The sequence below is a fragment of the Stegastes partitus genome, unplaced genomic scaffold (assembly GCF_000690725.1).
Source record: "Stegastes partitus isolate 25-593 unplaced genomic scaffold, Stegastes_partitus-1.0.2 Scaffold2147, whole genome shotgun sequence".
Taxonomy (NCBI): Eukaryota; Metazoa; Chordata; class Actinopteri; family Pomacentridae; genus Stegastes; species Stegastes partitus.
The window spans coordinates 37,330-53,192 of record NW_007579878.1 but is presented as its reverse complement, the minus strand read 5'-3'; the positions used below and the strand labels follow the sequence as shown (position 1 = coordinate 53,192).

Sequence of the window (15,863 nt, the reverse complement as noted above, 5' to 3'; positions counted from 1 at the left end):
GCCTTCTCCAGATCCACAAAACACATGTGGACTGGTTGGGCAAACTCCCATGAGCCCACGAGCACCCGATGGAGGGTGTAGAGCTGGTCCAGTGTGCTGTGACCGGAACGAAAACCAGACTGCTCCTCCTGAATCCGAGGTTCAACTATTGGTCGTATCCTCCTCTCCAATACCCTGGAATAGACCTTACCGGGGAGGCTGAGGAGTGTGATGCCTCTGTAGTTGGAACACACCCTCCGGTCCCCCTTGTTAAACACAGGGACCACCACCCCTGTCTGCCAACCCAGAGGCACTGTCCCCGACTGCCACGCAATGTTGCAATGTGTCAACCAGGACAGTCCCACAACATCCAGAGTCTTGAGGTATTCAGGACGGATCTCATCCACCCCCAGCCTCTGCCACTGAGTCCACAGTCTCTGCTTCCTCTTCAGAAGACGTGAAATAAAAAAAAAATAAAATTGGGGGGGGGGATTTTGATTATTTTGGCTTGTAGCTTCTGAAAGTCAGAAATTCATCAATTATCTATACAACGCTTAATCCCCACTAGGGTTGCGGGGGGACTGGAGCCTATCCCAGTTGACTCAGGGCGAAGGCAGGTGTTACGGCTACTTTAAAACTTTGGCTCGGAAAAAGTGACCACAAACATATCGGATGCTGCGCCAGAGAGTGTAAAGTAAATCAAGGTTTATTTACAAATATTCAACACAAAACAAGAATCCGGACGCTGGTAGAAATAAACACAAAAACAGGGGAAAAGCCAGGCCAACCTCGCAGTGGGCCGTCGAACCTGCAGCCTTCCCTCTAAACTGAGGCAGGGTCAACGCTCTGTCCTACAACTAAAAAGAAAAACCCGCAAACAGTACCCAGACCTCTGTCCTCCACTCCAAGAAGAGCAAACACTTAAGACGTGCAGACGCTGATGTGGCAGTGGATGCCCAACAGACAGTCAGACCTGAGGGGCGTGCGCCGGCCATGCAAACAAGAGCCAGAGAGCAGAGTGAGCACAGAGATCATCACAACCAGCCAGAGAGCGACAGCCACCGCATCTGATACCACTCCTCCACTCTTTATAGTCATCAGCACTGAATGAGCAGCACCTGAGTGAAGGAAACAGGAGGGAGGGAGCATGCAACAGCAGGGGACACCCTGTACAGGTCATCAGTCTATCGCAGACAACCAAGCACACTCACATTCACACCTCAGCATGTTTTTGGACTGTGGGAAGAAGCCAGAGAACCCAGAGAGAACCCACGCTGCAGAGAGAGAAAAGGCAAACTCCACACAGGAAGATCCCAGGCGATCTTCTAGCTGCGAGGCGACAGTGCTCAATGCCACGCCACCTTGAAGCCCAGTCAGAAGTCCAGCTTTTTTTCAATAGTAGAATATTTCATTTGAAATGTTTGCAAAGTACGATACAAACAGTATAAATATCATGTATCTCTTCATCTAGTTCAGTACATGCAACCACAATCATGGGAGAAAATGTATGTGTACTACACATACATTTTCTGCTCAGATGTGTAAATTATTGTAAATATTTGTCCTATTATCTTGTTTTATTTTTTATTATTATTTATTGTATTTTATTTTTATTCTTTTCTTTCTATAGCTATTTTACTTTATTTTTTTATTTTCCTATTTCTATTTCTTCACTTGGTGCCATTTCAAAGCAGCTATAGATCCCAAAGTCCTCTGTGCAAACATTGTTTTGTAAGTATGAAGCACATGGCACAGTTGTGTCACTGCCACCATCAGGAAAAAAAAATCACCTGCTGCTGAGATCAAAACGCAGGTCTTCAATGAATTACAAGCTCCTGGAACACATGTGTCAGTGTCTACAGTCAAGTGTATTTTACATCAGCATGGGCTGAGAGGCTGCCATGTTGGAAAGAAGCCCTCCCTCCAGAATGGCTCCTTAAAGCTCAGCTCAAGTTTGTTGCTGATCACGTGGACAAAGAAACTTATTATAGAAAATTAAGAGTTACAGGAGTCATAGGGAACTCAAAACTGTCATGACATACATGTTCTTTACAAATGTATAAAAACTTTTGTTCACAACTACATGTATGTACCTGGTATAATGTGGTCTAGATGTAAAAAAATAACTAATTGTGAAATCTTCTCTTTTTGCTTTCACACAAATCATATATCGGGGCTCCAGACTAACTTTTTCAATGGTAGCACTGGTGCTACGAACTTTCGCTGCTGGAAGAAATGTGACTATTTCCAACCACAGTAACTGGAGCANGAAGAACTGGAAGGCCGCCATGCCACTTGCTGACAGTGAGGGCTTCACTTTTTTCAAGTTGACCCTCGCTGTAGATGTCACATTAAAATCCCTAATTATGCTACTTAAAATGTCTACTTATTCCTGGCTCCTGATAAAACAATGAGATCATCCGCATAAGTGGATAAAATCATGCTTTCACTAAAACCTGGTAAAAACAGACCCTGTAGATTAGAACATATCTTATTGAGGAGAGTTTCCAGAGAGAGTGTATAGAGCATCCCAGACAGAGCACAGCCCTGCCTGAGGCCTCTATACACTCTAAAAGGAGCACACAGACTGCCGTTGAACTTCAACACACTCTCAATGTCCCTGTGCAACACCTTAATCTTGGCTATGAAACCAGCACTGAACCCAAAACTTTCCATGACCCTCCAAAGGAGGTTGTGTTCAACACGGTCAAATACCTTTTCTTGGTCTACTGAAATCAGACCAGCATCTATATCCAAAAAACGAAAGTTACGAATGTAACTACGGTTCTATGAATCCCGAATGACCGCCAGAGGCGGTGCTTTAAGCACTGAATATTCCCCTTCGCGCATGTGCAGTTCGAGTATGAATATCAACAATGTCACCTGTGACACCTGGATGACCCGGGGGAGACTATATCTTCCGGTGCCATCAGAGTATCTGTTCCTACAGAATCTTCTCGCAAGAACACGGGGATTCTGAGTGACAGAGTGCTCTGGCGGTAATTCGGGATTCATAGAACCGTAGTTACATTCGTAACTTTTGTTCTATTTCATCCCTGCTGACCGCCAGAGGCGGTGCTTTAAGCACTGAATGACTTATACCAGCAAAGTCACGAGGAATCCTGATTACAAACCTTAACGAGTAGAATCAGAGGACTTCGGCAACAGCACCACACCCAGTGGATGGGGGGTAGCAACATTCACCCTGTAAAACCGGGAGAATGTTCCTGATGAGGCCCATGAAGCTGCAGCACAGATATCTTCTAAGGGCACTCCTCTCAGGGCAGCCCATGACGTAGAGACACTCCTGGTGGAGTGGCATGTTACGCCTGATGGCAGAGAACGGTTACTTGCCCCATATGAGTGGCGAATGACATCCACAATCCAGTGGGACAGTCGCTGTTTGGAGAGAGCACAGCCTTTCCTAGGACCNTCCTTTCATCTCTCTCTTATCACACAGTTTGTAGCAGAAATAGTAATTCTACATTCACCAAAAATAAAGGAAGAAACCTATGAACAGATTCTAAACAACAGCACGACTACAGAAACCAAACTAAACTGATACATAACAAATAAGCACACATGTAATAAAACAAAATCACTTTACGTTCTAGTTTTCAGTGTGTTGACTTTGTTTTAGATTTTAATCAACTAAACATTTCCATTGCATCATAAATCATTTCAACAATATGCTGCTCATAAAGTCTTTGAATTGATTTGGTTTCTGTGCTTCTAAGTTTTAATCTTGAATGTACTCAGGGAAATGCATGTTGTTATAATCATTGTTGTAGCCGGCGTCACCAGCAAGTCTCATATATTAATTTCATTATCTTAACATTCATTTTAAAACACAATAAATACATATTAATATTTCACTTAAGATGTTGAAGAATAGCCTTCACCCTAAGTCAGCTGGGATAGGCTCCAGCCCCCCGCGACCCTAATGAGGATTAAGCGGTGTATAGATAATGGATTGATGGATGGATGTTGAAGAATAAATAAGTCATAATTTCAAGAAGAATCATGCAAATAAAGTTAATTAATTTTGGGTAAAAACACTGAGAAGAAGGGGAACTTGTGTTTTGTTCCACATGTACATGGTGTTCAGGGGATACAGTTAATTGGCACATATTAAGAGCCCCACAAGGTACAAGGTGTCTTCTGTTGAGAAGAAGCTGTGTGGGGCGCCAGGAACTAGGAGTGTCGGTGGGTGACATCCCAAAGTCGGATTGGAGGTTAGTGGATGAGAGATGGCAGAGGGAAGTGACGGATCAGGAAGCAAGTTAGGAGAGATGGAAGTAGATGGCGGGAGATGTGAAGGTGGATGGAATGTTGTTAGGAAGCAGAAATGCAAAAAATGGGGGAGAAAACAGAGGATAGTGATTCCGAAGAAGGAGCAGTGGTTTCGGGGGAAAGGAGAGAAGAGTTTAAGGTAATCGCGAGCCTTGTGCGAGAAGGAGCTTCGTTCAGCAAATGGAATCCAGTTCAACTTAATGAAATCATCAGTAAAGAAATTGGGGAGGTAAGGAGTGCGAAGATATTGAGAAATGGATCATTGTTAATAATTTGTAGAGGTGGAGCACAACAGAAAAGAGCAATCAGAATGAATAAAATAGAGGGCAGGGAAATGAAATGAATGCTGGCCAGAAGCAAAAAGTTTGTCAGGGGAGTCATAACAGGGATCCCGGTAAGAGTATCTGAGGATGAGGTGAAAGAAAATATAACATATGCAAAAGTGAGGTCAAACATCTGAAAATGAACAAGGATGGAATTAAAAGTGAGTCTCTCGGTCATGATCACTTTTGATGAAAGACTTCCGGCATAGAATAGAATAGAATAGAATAGAATAGAATAGAATAGAATAGAATAGAATAGAATGCTTTTTATTGTCATCATACACAAGGTACAACGAAATTAAACGACAACTCCAGTGGTGCAGAAGTATAAAAAGTAAAACTATAAAGACAAATATGAATATATACATGTATTTACAAAAGGAGCCAGTGGGAAGTATGTACAGCTAGCCAAACGGTAGAATAAATATATTGTACTGTTAAGGTAGGAACACTGTGGATATATGAGAAATATAAATAATATAAATAAACATCTGGTGTCATAGATGTCTGACAGAGAGGACTCCGTCTTCTGCCTGAAGTCCAGCACTAACTCCTTTGTCTTTGAGGAGTTGAGTGCTGGACCCAGCGTCAAACGCCTCTGTGTAGACGTCCAGAAGTAATGGTGCCAACTCTGTAGCGAAACACTTAAAAAACTCGGCCGTGAAGCCATCCAAACCAGGGGCTTTGCCAGATGATAAGCTTCTAATGACCTCCACAATCTCCTCAGTAGTAATGGGTGCATCTAATACATCTTGTTGTTCTTCATTTAAGGTGGGAAGGTTCAAACCAGTAAGGAAAGATCTAATGTCCTCAATGCTTGCCTGTAGTTCAGAAGCGTACAAACTGGAGTAAAAGTGCCTAAACTCTGCATTAATGTCTGTAGTATTAGTCACCAGGCTCCCCTCACTATTCCTGATTGCTGGTATAGCATTCATAGCCTCTCTCTGTTTTATATATTTTATATTTTAGTGCACAGTAAATTCTTGTTGTATTTCTGAAGTGCACAAACAAATCACAATAATGTCCATGACTCTCAACACCTGTAAACGGTCATCAATTTGCACAACAATCCATGACCTAAGTACATTCCCGTAGGTAAGTTGGAGGACGTCTATTGCGTCGTGTGGGGTACCGTGGTGATGGTGTTACAGTTGTAGGGGTGTCGGTGGACTCATGTTCATTGTCATCAGGATCCATTGGGAAGTGTAGCGGTTCAACACCTGTAGCTATCTTCTTGAAGAATGATGAATTCCTGACGATGGAGTGCCCGTTTCTGGATGCTGTCACCATGGAGCCATTGGTCTTAGTCACTGTATACGGCTTGTTGTTGTATGGTGTGGTGAGCTTGTTTTGTTTGGGCTGGCGATGAAGCACAGTATCACCTGGAGTGAGTGCGTGTGGTTTTGCATGACGATGAGAGTCTGCATGAGATTTCATTTTCGCTTTAGCCTTGTCATCTTTTGCTCTCACTTCGGTATCTGAACCGTTGCTTGGTTTGTGGGTGAATGATGGAATCTTTGTGAACATCTTGCGTTGGAATAATAGTTCTGCAGGTGAGCTTTCTGTTGTGCTGTGAGGTGTAGATCTGTACTCAAGATGTCTAGGTACTGTTTCCAGTGCATTCCTTGGGTGTCGGCCACTCGAATAGCTTTGCCCAATGTGCGCATGAAGCGTTCTGCAGTCACGTTGGCTTGGGGCCACAGCGGTGTGATCCGGCAGTGATGGAATCCGAGGTAGTCTGCAAACTGTGAGAACTGGTCACTACTGAACGGGGGACCATTGTCACTTTTGAGAACCTGGGGAATCCCGAACATGGAGAAGACTTTGTCCATGGCTAGAATGACTGTGTTAGCTGAAGTTGACCTTACGATCTCCACAACTGGGTAGCATGTTTAATCATCAATCATGACAAGCAGGTACTCTCCAGTTGGAAGTGGTCCAGAGAAGTCTGCACTCACGCTATGCCAGGGAGTTTCTGGTAGAGCTGACATTTTTAGTGGCTCAGTGTGTGCGACTGGTGTGTTGGCTTGACATGCGAGACAGTTGTGTACTGCTGCTTCTGCTCTGCGATCAATGTCAGTAGTGCTTTAGTCTTTACAATGCCCTGATGTCCTTCATGGGCTAGCTGTATCACTTTGTCTTGTAGTGTAGTGGGAATCACTATTCTTGTGCCACGCAGTACAACATCTGGTGAGGTTGTCAGTTCACTGCTCACTCGTTTGAACTGTTTTAATATGTCAGTATGTCGTGACTGGTCAATTTTGGGCCATGTGTTGTGTCTGATGCACTCACTGACCTCTTGCAGGATTGGATCTTTCAGTGTCTCTGTTTTGTCTGTGTCGTCAAGTGTCATGGCTTTGGGTATTGAATGGCTCACGATGAAGTTCACATACTCCTCAGCTACTTTTGCAGCACGTGTGCTGTCAATTCTGTCAGAAGGGAGTGGGTGACGAGACATATAGTCAACTGGGTTGTCAGCACCCTTTCAGTATTCCACCTTGAAGTTGTAGGGCTGAAGCCTCAGTCCCCATCTCTTGATCCTTTCAGGTGGCTTTGATCTGGGATTGTTCCATATGATCTCTAGTCTTTGTGATCGGTCACCAGAGTCAAAGGATGACCATAAATGTACAAGTGGAAGTGCTCACAACTCCACACGATGGCCAAAGCTTCCTTTTCTGTCTGTGAATATCTCCTTTCCACATCGCTCAGAGACCGGCTAGCATATGCAATTATGTACTTCACCCCTTTCTCATCTTTTTGGTAGAGGATTGCACCCAGCCTGACAGGGCTAGCATCCACAATCAGTTCAGTTTTTCTGCCCAGGTAGAAGTACGACATCGTCGTGTCGCTGGTCAGACTGTCCTTCAGTGTCTGTAGTGATGCTTGTTGTTCTGGACCCCATGTCCATGTCATGTCCTTTCTAGTGAGCCAGCGAAGAGGTTCTGAGATGGAGGAGAAGTCTTTTATGAATCTGGAACAGTAGTTGGTCATGCCCAGCAGACTTTTGATGTCGCTCAGAGTCTGGGGGTCTGCAGCATGCTGGACTGCAGCGACCTTCTTGGGATCAGCTGAAACACCTTCTGCAGAGAAGATAAAGCCGAAAAACTCGAGCCTGGACTTGTTGAACTCACATTTTTCACAATTCAGTGTGAGACCGGTTTCTTTGAGCCTCTGGAACATCGCTGAGATTCTTAACACCGCAGAGACCTTGCAGTGCTTGGCATATGGCGTTCTGGAACACCTCAGCAGCTGAAGATATCCCGAAACTCAGGCGTTTGTAGCGTCTCAAGCCCAGGTGAGTAGTGAATGTGGTTATGTATCTGCTGTCTGGATGTAGCTCTAGCTGGTGATATCCAGCTCTCAGATCCAATTTGGAGAATACGGTTGCTCCATTTAACTCATGCACCATGTCATTCATGGTGGGAGTGATGTGACGTTCTCTTTCTATGGCCATGTTAGCTTGGCGCATGTCGACACAGATCCTCACCTTGTCTGGGGCCTTAGGTTTGGGAGCCGCAACGATAGGTGAGACCCATGGTGTGGGGCCAGTGACCTCCTCGATGATGTCATCTGCCCCGAGTTTATGAAGTTCATCCTCGACCTTCTGGCAAAGGTGGAATGGTACTCGTTGGTATGGTTGGCATGTAGATCATACGTCAGGATTTATGTGTAGCTTCACTTGAAAGTCTTTCAGTTTTCCTGTTCCTTGAAACAGCTTCGGATGGCTTGCGACCAGCTCCTCTGCAACTGTGGAACACTGTGGTGTGCATGACACTGTGGTGACAATTTTAATCAGGCCCAGTGTCTTGGATGTCTTGTAGCTCAGAATATTGAAACAGTCACCTTTAATGACAAAGAATGTGCATTGTGCTTTCTTCTTGTCTTTCTCCACACTGCACTTGAATGCACCACTGACAGGTAATGGAACATCAGCGCGAAAAGGGAAAATCTTTGTTACAGTGGAGTTGAGTTGTGGACGTGGCATCGGTTCATCAAAACTTTTCTCCCTGATACAGTTTGCTGATGCTCCTGAATCAATCAAAACAGACATGCTGTTGCCATTCAGCATGATTTGGGTCTGTGGCAACTCTGAAATCTTGTCAGCATCAACTGCAAAAACATAGGCATCATCACTGCTTGATGAATCATGCTCTCTTCGCTCTTCAGGGGCAGTCTTTGTTATGTGATGGACTTTCTTTGGTTCTTGTCTGGCTTTGTTTATTGGTTGTTTTGTGTTTGTGTCTTTGGATGTTGAGCGGCACTGTTTTGCAAAATCATTTAATTTACCACATGCTCTACATTCTTTATTTTTAGCAGGGCATTCACCATCATGGGGATATTTACCTCCACAGTTTCTGCATTGGTTGTTGAAAGTGGAGCGTTTCTCAGGCCATCTGCTGCTCTTTGGATGCTTGGATTTCTCCTTGTTTTCTGCCATTGTTGTCTTTGTTGTAGGCTCAACAAGTATTCTTTTCCCCATCTGTGCCAGAAGTCATTGGCCAGGTATTGCACTATACGCCATCTCTTGCAAAGGTACAGGTCCTTCTTTACAACGTCTCCTGGTGGTGGTAGTATCACTGATAACTTCATCATCAAGAGAAGATTGGGCATAAGTGGTTGAGGTCCTGCAGGATTGTTGAGTAGGTGTGGGGTTATAGATTTACTGTTTACTATAGCCAACACTTTGTGAAGATAGTCCGTAATGATGAACTGTCTAATGTTCGGGATGACTGATCCAGAATGGAGGTCAACACACTTCTGATTGTACGGATTTGCCTCTCCCAGGCTCCACCCATATGACTGGCAGAGGGAGGGTTCATGACAAACTCGCAGCCGAGTTGCTTCAGGCTTTTCTGGTCCATTTCCTTTATTGCCTCCTGGAACTCTCGTCTTGCTCCAACAAAGTTAGTACCTTGGTCTGACAGAAACTGACGCATTACATTTCCACACAGGGAAATAAAAGCTCAGAGTGAGTTGAGAAAAATGTCAGTTGACAGATCATCGAGTGATTCGATACGTGCGCGTGAGCACATGCACGGAAACAGCAGTCCATAGAGTTTTAGCTCTTTCCTTCCTTTCTTTCCTGTCTCCATTCTCTCACTGGGCAGGTTTGACATTTTCTGCTCTTCTGTTCTACATCTAAAATTCCTGCATTTGACACAGTTGTAGATATAGGATGACACTGCTTGACTACATTCAAGTATCCAAGCCGTTTGCTCTCAGTTTGTTCATCGTCATACCACGGCATTGATGTTGTATGTGCTGGTGATAGTGAACAATCAATAATCTTGTGATATGGTTGATCTTTGGTAAGATAGCGGGGTGCTTGATGTGTGGATGTAACATAGCTTGCTCCAATCTACCTCCCACTCTAAGTATACCCTTGGGGTCCAAAAAGGGATTGAGTCGGTAGAGCCTACTTGTCTTGTCTTTAGTCACCTCTTTTTTGGGACTGAAGTTCCTTGATTTCTTTGGAGAAGACTGATCTTTGAACAATGGCTATGATTGTAAACTCAGTTTCTTGTCTTTTTTCAAGACTTGTGGCTTCATTAGCTCTCTTTTGCGTGTTCTTAAATTCTTTCACAATCTGACGAGCCTTGCGATGGCTTTGAGTAGTCATGACCAGCTGGAAGAATCTCAGAAAATGTTCTGCCAGAGAATCCGCCTTTGTAAACATGTGGTGCACAACAGCTTTGCCTATTTCTGGGTCCTCTGCCTTCATCATGCAGGAACTGCTGACATATTTCAGTCACATGAGGCCTAGCATTGTCATGCATCAGAAGGAACTCAGGGCCCACTGCACCAGCATATGGTCTCACAATGGGTCTGAGGATCTCATCCCGGAACCTAATGGCAGTCAGGGTACCTCTGGCTAGCACATGGAGGGCTGTGCGGTCCTCCAAAGAAATGCTTCCCCACATCATTACTGACCTACCACCAAACTGGTCATGCTGGAGGATATTGCAGGCAGCAGAACATTCTCCATGGCATCTCCAGACTCTGTCACGTCTGTCACATATGCTCAGTGTGAACCTGCTCTCATCCAAGAGCACAGGGCACCAATGGCAAATCTACCAATCTTGGTGTTCTCAGGCAAATGCCAGTCTCCCTGCACGGTGCTGGGCTGTAAAGCCCAAGCCCCACTTGTGGATGTCGGGCCCTCATACTACCCTCATGGAGTCTGTTTCTGACAGTTTGAGCTGAAACATGCATATTAGTGGCCTGCTGGAGGTCATTTTGCAGGGCTCTCCTCCTGTTCCTCCTTGCACAAAGGAGGAGGTAGCAGTCCTGTGGCTGGGTTGTTGCCCTCCTGCAGCCCCCTTCACATCTCCTGGTGTACTGGCCTGTCTCCTGGTATCTCCTCCATGCTCTGGACACTGTGATGATAGACACAGCAAAACTTCTTGCCACAGCTTGCATTGATGAGCCATCCTAGATGAGCTGCACTCCCTGAGCAACTTCTGTGGGTTGTAGACACCATCTCATGCTACCTCTGGGGCTGAGAGCACTGACAAAAGTGACCAAAACATCAGCGAGAATGGATGAGAACAGGGACATGGTCTGTGGTCACTACCTGCAGAACCACTCCTTTATAGGGGTTGTCCTGCTAAATGCCTCTCATTTCCACCTGTTGTTTGTCCATTTGCACAACAGCAGGTGAAACTGATTCACAATCAGTGTTGCGTCCTAACTGGACAGGTTGATTTCACAGAAGTGTGATTGACTTGAAACTACATTGTGCTGTTTAGGTGTTCTCTTTATTTTTTTTGAGCAGTGTACTTTGTATTTTAGAGACACGATCATTAAACTGTAGGAACAGGCTTCTACCTGGAATAGGTTTGGAGCTCTGTTTGTATCAGTGGTGACCATGATTGTAATTTTTTTTTTTTATAATATTTATTTTAATAATTACTATTATTGAAGTCAGTGGTGGTGACAGCATGTCAAGGATACAAAGTGTTAGGTTTACACATTTCCTGTACAGCAGGATTGTTTTTGATGTGTGGATGAATCTGTTTTAATTAATTCATCTCCTAGGCCTCATTATTATTTTTTCTGTCAACAGAGGATCCACCCCAACAAACTGATGAAGTATACAGAGTTGGTAGATTCCAACACAAAGTGAAAATACTTCTCCTCTGATGAACCTTCTTTTCCTCAAATCAAGAGGTTGTCACTCAAAGTCTACACAAGTTTTCCAGCGTCTGCAGCTTGTCAGAGACTCTTCAGTCATGCAGCTAAAAGATCACAGCTTCACTGTAGGAACCTTGAGAGCCAACTACTGTTGAAGCTTAACACTTTACTGAGTGATTCTCTTTGGGACTGAGAATAAAATTTCTGCTGCAGCAACTCGCATTCAGTTTATTATGCTGTCAGCTGTTCCACTGATTGAAATTCAGCATTACACACATACAGTTCCCTGCTTGATGTAAAGAAATGTATTTAAGTTCTCTTACTCAAGTAATTATTGGATGCCTACTCTCTACTTTTACTTGAGTAACATTGGATACCCACCTCTGCAAATTAGTGACATTGTGTTTACTTGTCTATTGGAAAGCACTTTGACTCAGTTGCTGTTGTTTTAAATGTGCTGTATAAATAACAGTGACCTGACTACATCATAAGATCCTTACTAACAAATCACACTGATGACCTATGTGGTGATAAAAGAATAAATAAATAACACAAGGTCTGTATTGAAACAGCAGAAACTGTAACCTAGCTTGACATGTTTTTTAACATTTGTGGGTGTGTATCAGATACTACCAGTAAAACCAATTGTGTGTTTCTTCATAACATAACACCTTTGCTGGGGTCCATCAATGTTAAAGTCATTATTAAACATCTTGTAATTGTTAATCTGTTTAAATACATTCAAAACATTTCACAAAGCGCTCATGGAGCAGCAGTCAGTTGTTTAAAGTTTATTTACAATCAATATGGAGATTAAAAGAAGTTGAGCATTTCCAACAATCCATCAAGAAACAAATCCCTGATGAGGAACAAACAGATGACAGATTAAATTCATGACATATGGCTGTAGCTTTCACACAGTTTGACCTGTACAGCATTACAGCCTGTGAAGATCACATTTTAAATCAGTAAAGGTGGTTTCTGTTTGGCGACTTTGCTGCTATGTATGTGACATTTTTCTGATGAAGAAATTAGACTAATGACATTTAAAGATGTAATGATGGATGTGGAACAAAACACTATGACTGTCTTGACTGTATCAACTACCTCTACAGGCACCAACAGAAATCCACTTCATCTCCTCAGCTGTCTGTCTTTGAAACATCACAAACAAACAAAGGAGGTTCATGTGCAGATCTCTTCTGTTGCAATGACACACTCTGCTGTGTCCTACTGTCATAACGCCTCAGTATTTCTTTGTCTTCTTTTACTTTAAAGACAGCAGCACTCGAGCTGCTTGGACTCCAGCAGTATGTTCACACATGATCAGCCATGTTCTTCCAGCAGGATGTGAAAATGTTCCAAAGAGCTTCACAATATCTCACATCACTGCTTTGCTGATGAACGATGAAGTATGATACCAAAAATACAGCAGCCTGTACCAATACTACATTTATCCAGATGATCAGCCTGGTTCTTCTCCCAGCTCCACTACCACCACAGTCCAGACTCCATCTGGTCTGATCATCAAGGACTGCTGACATATTTCCTCACAATTATTGTTGAAGAACAGTCGGAAACTGATTTAAAACTTTTAACCTGTTTAAATGCCCCCCCCCCCAAAAAAAAAAACCCTAACCCTAACCCTCTAACATGTTTCAGGATGACTTCTCACCGCCCTTTTCTCCCACAATTGCTACACGGGTGCGGCTTCTCACCTGTGTGAGTTCTCATGTGGACTTTCAAACTACCTCTTTGACAGAAACTTTTTCCGCAGGTTTTACAAGAGAACGGCTTTACCTCTTTGTGGACTGCTGTGTGCCTTTTATGTGCTGATTTGTCAGAAAATCTTTTTCCGCATGTGTTACAAGAGTACGGCTTCTCACCAGTGTGAATTCTCATGTGGACTTTCAAAATTCCCCCTTGACTGAAACTTTTTCCACAGGTTTCACAAGAGTATGGCTTCTCACCTGTGTGAGTTCTCATGTGGACTTTCAGAGCGGATCCTAAACGAAATCTTCTCCCACAATTGCTACATGGGTACGGCTTCTCACCTGTATGAGTTCCCATGTGGACTTTCAAATTATCTTCTTTAATGAAACTTTTTCCGCACGTGTTACAAGAGTACGGCTTCTCACCTGTGTGAGTTCTCATGTGGACTTTCAGAGAGGATCCGAAACTAAATCTTCTCCCACAATTGCTACATGGGTACGGCTTCTCACCTGTGTGAGTTCTCATGTGGACTTTCAAATTATCTTCTTTAATGAAACTTTTTCCGCATGTGTCACAAGAGTACGGCTTCTCACTTGTGTGAGTTCTCATGTGGACTTCAAGCTGAGCTCTATCGCTGAAACTTTTCTCACATGACTTACAAGCAAACAGCTTCTCATCTGTATGACTGCTGTAATGTTTCTTCATGTCGTATCTATTTTTAAAGGCTTTTCCCCCTGTGTCAGTTTCACAGCTACTGTCAGCCATGGGAGTGTTGTCTACATTGTTACTGTGACTGTTGTTTCTGTGATGTGTCTTCATTGGCTTCAGCTTTGCATTTGTAGTTGGTTCTAAGTCTCCATGCTTGCTTCTTTTCTGATCTGACCTCTCCGCTACAAGAAAAGTGTTACAGAGTATCTGGTAACTGTTTGGTTCTGTGTCACTGTGGTCCCTTTCCTGAGAAGTAGGAGTTTCTATTAAGGTATCACTCTCCTGATTCTGTATAAGCAGCTCTCCTTCAAGACTGGTGCAGAGTCCCTCCTGTTCCTCTTGTTCCTCTTTCATCTGTGGAGGCTCTGGGTCCTCCTGGTCCAGATTGGTGCAGAGTTCCTCTTGTTCCTCTTTCATCTGTGGAGGCTCTGGGTCCTCCTGGTCCAGATTGGTGCAGAGTTCCTCTTGTTCCTCTTTCATCTGTGGAGGCTCTGGGTCCTCCTGGTCCAGATTGGTGCAGAGTTCCTCTTGTTCCTCTTTAATCTGGCGATGGTCTGAATCCTTCTGGTGCAGAACAGAGTTCCTCTCCTGATTACAAAGCAGGTCAGCAGGAGCCTCCTCCTTCTGATAGACATAGTGCAGTGGGAGTTCTGGGGACAAAGGGACACAAGAAAATGGTTACTGATGTGATGAAAGGCAAACACACATCTGCCAGAATAGGAACTTCAGGAAACAACTAAAACGTTGCTGAGAGGCTGAGGTAGGACCTGGTTTATCTTGTATGACATGCTATCAATTTTACTAATAACTCAAAAAGGTCATCTTTGATATAGTCTATATTCACTACATGTAAAGTAAAACATGTCAAGTTTTTGTTTGAATTTTGACTATTTTGGCTTATAGCTTATGAAATTCAGAAATCCATTTTTGAGAAAAAAAAGTAGAATATTTAATTTCAAATTTTTGTAAATTACCATACAAACAGTATAAATATCATGTATCTCTTGGTCTAGTTGGTTCTAACTGGAAAGCTGTCCACAAGATAAGCATCAACACTCTCCATGAGGAGGACTGACCCCAGAAATGAATTGTTGAAAAGACAATTAACTGTTCCAAACATGCCAACAGAGAGTTGAGAGAGCTGAGATCAAAACGCAGGTCTCCAATGAATTAGAAGATGCTGGAACACATGTGTCAGTGTCCACAGTCAAGTGTATTTTACATCAGCATGGGCTGAGAGGCTGCCATGTTGGAAAGAAGCCCTCCCTCCAGAATGGCTCCTTAAAGCTCAGCTCAAGTTTGTTGCTGATCACGTGGACAAAGAAACTTCTTATAGAAAATTAAGAGTTACAGGAGTCATAGGGAACTCAGAAGTGCCATGACATACATGTTCTTTACAAATGTATGTAAACTTTTGTTCACAACTACATGTATGTACCTGGTATAATGTGGTCTAGATGTAAAAAATAACTGTGAAATCTTCTCTTTTTGCTTTTACACAAATAGAACAAATGTCTCATGAATCAGGGCTTCAGGCTAACTTTTCCAGTGGTAGCACTGGTGCTAACAACTTACTTCATTGGAAGAAATATGACTATTTCCAACCACAGTAACTGGAGCAGCAGCTACCTGTGCCGACGGAAGGAACCAGATCAGAATGATGATCATCGTTCACTCGCACCAATGCGACCACGTGGAACTTTAGCTCAAAAA

At 43.5% G+C, this 15,863-nt stretch overlaps 2 protein-coding genes across 2 annotated transcripts in view; both read right to left on the bottom strand.

Annotated features, from left to right (window-relative positions):
* LOC103374112 (protein krueppel-like) overlaps positions 1 to 12,376 on the bottom strand; it is a gene marked incomplete at its 3' end in the record, with an annotated part of 14,621 nt that extends 2,245 nt beyond the window's left edge. The window contains exon 1 of the mRNA XM_008304147.1: positions 12,372 to 12,376. The remainder of the gene's footprint in view (positions 1 to 12,371) is intronic.
* The window catches only part of LOC103374114 (zinc finger protein OZF-like), a 38,719-nt gene that overhangs the window by 4,042 nt on the left and 18,814 nt on the right, over positions 1 to 15,863 (bottom strand). Inside the window, exons 2-3 of the mRNA XM_008304148.1 lie at positions 13,952 to 14,800; positions 13,664 to 13,699 (exon numbers count right to left, since the gene is read on the bottom strand). Coding sequence (XP_008302370.1) covers positions 13,664 to 13,699; positions 13,952 to 14,800 — 885 coding nt within the window. The remainder of the gene's footprint in view (positions 1 to 13,663; positions 13,700 to 13,951; positions 14,801 to 15,863) is intronic.